This window comes from Sphaeroforma arctica (genome assembly GCF_001186125.1).
Source record: "Sphaeroforma arctica JP610 unplaced genomic scaffold supercont1.969, whole genome shotgun sequence".
Classification (NCBI taxonomy): Eukaryota; class Ichthyosporea; order Ichthyophonida; genus Sphaeroforma; species Sphaeroforma arctica.
This window is the reverse complement of record NW_014039589.1, coordinates 17,913-24,362: the sequence shown is the minus strand read 5'-3', so window position 1 is coordinate 24,362 and position 6,450 is coordinate 17,913. Positions and strand designations below refer to the sequence as shown.

Below are 6,450 nucleotides of genomic sequence, written 5' to 3'. Positions count from 1 at the left end.
TATTATTATATATATATATATATGTACACATAAAATTAATATTTATATATATACACATATATATATATATATATATACATTTACATATACATATACATATCCATATATATATATATGTATATGTATATATATTTGCAACAGCTATATACATACATATATATATATATATAACATTTTTTGTTTCCGTGTCTCTCTACTTGTCAGGTGTGGGCACTGTAAGAAAATGGCACCGGATTGGGAGACTATGGCGGACCAGTAAGTATCAACACGTAAAAGACTTTACAGAAGGATGTGTGCGTATTTTCATTGTTTCAATTGTATCCACTGTTACCGAAAGACTCGTCAACGCGAATGTATTACAATTCATATCGTTTGATTGTTCCATTGCAAAGAGCGCGAGTCGTTGTTCAGTATATGCACGGGTAGGCTGCCATCTCTCACTTGTCTGGCATTAGTATGACAATACACTAAACTGACAGCCTGGGGGTCAAAAATCTCGATCCGTTCTGATATTTCAACTTCTTAGAATGTATCACGGTCGAAATGTGCTTCAATCGTTATTTTCATTTCTGTGTCAAGTCTGTCGACAGCAAGCTGACTGAGGTCAATAGCAATCATTACAGTTGAATCAACTTCAGCCTACTATATTAATATCGATGTTATTGGCATGTCTAATCCACAGACTTGCCGGAAATATCAATATTGCCAGTGTGGACTGCGTCGGCGAAGGCATAGGTAAGTCTAACTATTTGCTTCGATTGTTTGTTGCAATCTCTACGTTTCCACCTCTTACTCACCATGGTCTGCATGTTTTCACCAGCTCGCGTATACGAGTATGTACCTGGTATCTTTTTATTTGGATATCGATTTAGATCATTCCCTGTCTTCTCATCTCATTGAATGATTCAAAACAGATACGTGCAAAAGATTTGGCGTCACCGGCTTCCCCAACTTGAAGATGTAAGTTTTTGTCGGTGGTTCTCTCAGCTATTGTTGGTCATTATCAGAATATTCAGATTTGACGAGTATGAGTTGATGGCATATTTATGCCCACTCAATTACAGAATATTGATGCAATATAATGTGTGTTCAGCTGCTTGAGTTGATCACTTACCAGTTGCGGTGTGTTCCAGCGATGACGTCTATCCGCGGCCTATATCTCACTTCATTATGATTTTATGGAGCTTTTATTTTAGGTCGTCCGGAAAGGCTGGATCGTCCAATTTCGAAGTACATCTATACTGGAGTAAAATCAGCTTACGTATCCTTCCGAATTTTTTCTTTATGTGAAGGCTCGCTGCAGGCCAAGCTTACGAGTACACCAACAAACGTGAGATTGCGGAGATGACAGCATTTGCCACGGGTGGTTACAAGGAGGGAGAGGGCTCGCCTGTGCCTACCGAACCATCGGTCTTCGACAAAATCATGGAGCCTGTTACGCAAATTCCCGTGAATGTCAATGTATGTCGGATACGTATCTACATGAAGCTCTGTAGTGTACGCGTAATCTTCGTTCATCGCTAGGATAGTGTTAATTGTAGTATATTTTTGTATTGATTGACAACGGTAGTGTAAATGCCTTACCCCCTCAGATACATCGATGCATGGGTGGATTTGCAGGTTTCTGCCTCTGTAACGTAGTGACGAAGAGAGTCGGTTTTCCGAGTGCAGTATATTAATCGTCATGCTGTCTTCGTATTCTTTTCTTGTATGCGTACCGGCCCTTTAATATATGTTTACCAATCAAGGTTCGAACTCATATCATCTATACAGAACTTTTGGAAAGCCTCTCCTGCCGCTTGGATGTTCATTTTTGGCATAGGTTGGGTATTCGGAGCTATCACTGTTTATTGCCTGATGCCAAAGTCCGGCAAGCGTTCGCCACCAAAGGGTTTACAGAACAGGGCTTCAAATAACAAGAAGCAGAGTTAATATCTATGTGGACTGCCCGCGTCTCAACGCGAGGTTAATTTTGACAGGGTTGGCTTATTTGATGTGGTCTCTCTGCGAATTGCAACTCTAGTGTAATGGTTGGTGGCTGGTGCTATTGAACAGTAGATATATACCCTGTCTCCTGGGAGTCCAGAGGCACTGTTCAGGAACAGAGAGCAGCTATAGGGATGCTATGGTACAGCACGCACTTGTGCTCGACGAATTAGGCAGTGGGAACCGGGCTCCTACTAACTGTAGCATGCCTTTCGGTAAAGACTTCGATAAAAGTGGTCACTGTAATAAGCATTATATCATTGTATACAGTCTGGAATTATCACACTTCGTGCTTTAAACTGAAAAATATCCTGGTATACCGGTGGTGTTTAAAAATCTTCGAATTGAAATGCAATTATCTCGTGCACTGCAGCACCCTTTATCGTTGTTCTATCAGTTGACAACTTTTACCCGATTTATATACATATATTGGTCATATAAGGCCTAAGAGCACTCGTTGCTCTACTAGATTACCATGCATATGCCACCATTGCAAAACAAATAAATGAAAAAGCAGGTGTTGTGAAAACTTGTCTGATACATATGTTAAAAGAATAAACTACGCTATAGGGTGATGGCGTGTTGACGACAGCATACTCAAACAAGGTGGATATTCCCAGCATTCCAAAATATGTTTATTTTCTGTTCTCGAAGTAACTTTTGAGCTTAGAATCTTCCGTAACATTCTTGTACATCTGGGTTAAGTTCGGGTACGCATCAAAGAAGTCGGCAGGGATATCCTCGAGCATGCCTGACTTGATCCACACGATAATCTCATTCATGGCAATGTCCGCGATAGAGATCTGCAGCGATACAAACGATGTATGTCAGCGTTTATATTCTGGACATTCAGAAAAAAGTATAGACATTTTTTCTAAACGACCAAATATATACATATATGCATAAACATATATATATATTAATATATAACCAAATACATAATTATAATATGTATAAATATAAACTCCCAAGGCTTGTAAATATATAGTTACTTTTTAAAAAAGGAACTGGATATAGCAATACCAAATGATTTGATCAAAAAAAAAATGAAAATAGACACAAGTGCGAATGAAGATTAATGCACGGACAAACGTTGCGTAACTATTGTTATGACTGCTGCGGCTATGCAGACTGCAGATATATGTGACCAAAAAGCATACATTATCGTGTTCCTTCAATCAAACACACGTGCAAGCTATGATTTTGACCACTACATAGAGAATAGGCAGCCCTACCGCTACCCACGAGCAGCAGCTTATATACATTCATACATGAGCCAAGAACAAAGATACAAAAATTAAGGATAGTAAACATACGCTGTTGCCGAAGTAGCCGCCGTCGCAGTACTCATCCAGCTTTGCCGCATAAGGTGGTAAAACTTCAGTCACCAGTTTCGAACGGAAAGCCTTCTTCTCTTCGGCGTCCTGAATACCCATACTCTGGCCTATCTTTGCGTTAAATGATTCTTCGATGACCTGCAATGCCTCGTCTACGCGCAAAGCTTCCAGTTCATCACTAGGATATAAGCCGGCTTTCTTGCCCGCATATCTCAGAATAGCAAATCCCTGAGTGTATACCTTACCGTCCACTTCGAGAATTGGTAATTGTCCTAAGGGCGTGGTTGCTTTGACGCTAGGCCAGTCCTTGTATTGGATCCGGTTGTCAACATAAAGCACGTCACCATAAGCGAAGGCGACACGGATGGGTTCACCGCGACCCTTGAAATCAAAATATGTTAGTTTTATATTGCTCGACATTCTGTTGTATCCTGCTGAAAATATATTGCGAGTTGTGTTCAAATTAGCAATCAGTACTCTGTTTATACTAAATAGTTTGTCCCCCTGTTACATGCGAATTTTCTGATTTTTTATCGTTGTTGAATTTATAATTTATTTAGAAAGCTATGTTGTTGTTTGTATTGTTTATTTTAAAAACATAAAAAAAACCCTTATCATTTTTTTCAATAAAATACAAAACAAAATTATTAGCCTCAGACCCTCAGGGCCCAGGGCCCAGAGGGAACACGGCGACACTGAGGTCACACAATCTAAAAAAAAACAGGAAATAAATATTTGTACAATTTCTCGAGGAGGCTATGAATATTGCTACATAGGCTGGCTAAATATGTATTAGCTTTTGTTTTTCTATAAATAAATAAATAGGTTCCCGTGGCCATTCGTAAAATCCGATATTCCGAAGTGGCGTGCACATTGCAATGGCTGCAAAGCAGCATATTTTTTTATTTTTTTTATTTACCCCCCTAGCGGCGCAGCCGCGAAGGCCGAAGTCCCGAAAGTCCCGATGATGATATATCTACGTACATACAATTAAAAAAAATAATCACATATATACTCAGAGTATTTATTTACATATTACTTATAATTATACAGCATAGCCTTTTTTTTCTCTTTTGTTTTGTTTTTAAAAAACCAAAAACAAATGAAACATAAAAAAAACACAAAATTGCCATATGCGCCGGTGTAAACAATTTGAATATATTTCTTACGATTTTATTGGCTCTAGTCCCGAAATTATTTCGACCGGTGTGAAAGTTCTGAAAGCCTTCTTTAGACTAGAAACAGTCAAATAACATACAATTTAGAAGACTATGTGCAGTAATTTACTAATTATGCATTGCAAACAACCCGAATTTGATTATAGACAATCATGGCCAATATTTCAAAAATCTACAAAGCGCGCTAAAATACTCGGGAATAGTTCGAAAGATAAATATGTTCATAAATATGTATGAATCATAGAAATGCCGAAATAATCGGGAGTAGCGGATTTAATACTCCCAATTCTATTCACTCATTCGAAAATAGATTTCTATTTTTTAATTTTAAATTAGAGACCTGAAAACTAGCCTCATAAAGTTATGGGGTCACTGTAAATAAAAATGTTAAACCTTTAACTGTTACTTTTGAAATATAAAAGTTATAAATATGCATTTGAAAAGCTGCCCTATAAGTTTCGAAATTTGGGGCTAAAATGAATTTTGGTCAATCAGAATTCAGAAATGTTCAGCTTGACACTTGGTAATTAGCATTTTGTAGTTGGCACCTAAAAACAGGACAAATTAAATATACTCACTGACCTGAATATTGCACCCGCTGAATTTGAGAATGGCTTATATAGGTAAAAAAGGTGTCCTTTTTTATACAAAATTAAGTTACAACTTTTAACTGTCCTTTCTTTTTACAAAAATATGTTACAACTTTTAACTTTAATATGATAGCCTGAAAACAACTAAATTGTTTATTCGATTTTTCAACAATTGGGTCCCTGGATCGTTTCTATTGTATGAATATTAAAATTCATTTCTGCGAAAACAAAGACTTTACGTCGATTGCGCTTCTTCCTCTCTAGCCCCGGCATCGATGTTTGCATCCTGTTGTTCCAGCACCTCACCGGTCTCATCTTGTTGTTTCTTTTTAAAAAAGCAGTCGCATTTCATTTTCTGCCGCATGCCGTATGAAGGACTACTTAAACTTGTGTATTATTGCCTAGTATCTTGGATATTAGCTTCCCCTTGGTATACTTCGGTTGGCTGGGGATCGACATTGTCTCGTGCTTTGTAAAAAGTTTCATTAGCAACTTGTCACTACATCCCAAACTACATATATGTATTCTTATAATGCCAGGAGACCAAATTATTTACCATTCATACGCAATGATTGCAATAAATAAATAAAAACCTTTCTTTGCAGAATAAGCTATTAACAATTCTTTACTTACGAAAGTTGAAAAATATCACACGACTCCACAGGGCGTTCACGTGTTGACGACAAGGCGCTCAAATAGGTGATTATTCTCACCATTCCATAGTCCAGTTAATTTATCTTTTCGAAGTAACTCTTGAGCTTAGGATCTTCTGTCACATTCTTATACATCTGGGTCAAATTGGGGTAAGTGTCGAAGAAGTCGACTGGGATATCTTCGAGCATGTCGTCCTTAAACCAACCTATAATCTCACGCATGGCAATGTCCGCGATGGTGATCTGCAACCATAAAAACGATAGATATGAGGCTATGGATATTCTGTGCACACAGAGAAAAGTAAGAGTATATTTTCTAAACACAGTATATACATATACATATATATATATACATAAACACACCGACACGCACACGGGTGTGTACACAAACACACACAAACACACATTTATATATATATATATGTGTACAAATATGCTTCAGGATATATACATATAAAGACAATACAAAACGTATACACACACTTGTTTATATATATATATAAATATAAATATACTTTTATACATATTATATCTATGCATATACAAACACGTACACACACAAACACACATACACATATATTTATATATAAACACACACACACATATATATATATATATCTATATAAATATGTATATATGGACATGGATATAAACAAGTACTTACAATAATAGTAGTAATAATAGGATGATTATATGATTATATGAA

At 37.0% G+C, this 6,450-nt stretch overlaps 3 protein-coding genes across 3 annotated transcripts in view; 1 reads left to right on the top strand and 2 right to left on the bottom strand.

Moving 5' to 3' along the window:
• The window catches only part of SARC_09490 (hypothetical protein), a 4,389-nt gene extending 1,810 nt beyond the window's left edge, over window positions 1-2,579 (top strand). Inside the window, exons 2-6 of the mRNA XM_014296496.1 lie at window positions 205-255; window positions 683-735; window positions 915-960; window positions 1,293-1,461; window positions 1,774-2,579. Coding sequence (XP_014151971.1) covers window positions 205-255; window positions 683-735; window positions 915-960; window positions 1,293-1,461; window positions 1,774-1,932 — 478 coding nt within the window. The 3' untranslated portion in view covers window positions 1,933-2,579. The remainder of the gene's footprint in view (window positions 1-204; window positions 256-682; window positions 736-914; window positions 961-1,292; window positions 1,462-1,773) is intronic.
• Window positions 2,580-2,588: 9 nt separating this feature from the next.
• On the bottom strand, window positions 2,589-3,880 carry SARC_09489 (hypothetical protein). Its single transcript, XM_014296495.1, has 2 exons — window positions 3,303-3,880; window positions 2,589-2,789 (listed from the first exon to the last, which is right to left on the bottom strand). The coding sequence occupies exons 1-2, from the start codon at window positions 3,741-3,743 to the stop codon at window positions 2,622-2,624; spliced, it is 609 nt and encodes a 202-aa protein (XP_014151970.1). The 5' UTR covers window positions 3,744-3,880; the 3' UTR covers window positions 2,589-2,621.
• Window positions 3,881-5,223: 1,343 nt separating this feature from the next.
• The window catches only part of SARC_09488 (hypothetical protein), a 2,210-nt gene continuing 983 nt past the window's right edge, over window positions 5,224-6,450 (bottom strand). Inside the window, exon 2 of the mRNA XM_014296494.1 lies at window positions 5,224-5,987. Within this exon, the coding sequence (XP_014151969.1) occupies window positions 5,820-5,987 (168 nt within the window). The 3' untranslated portion in view covers window positions 5,224-5,819. The remainder of the gene's footprint in view (window positions 5,988-6,450) is intronic.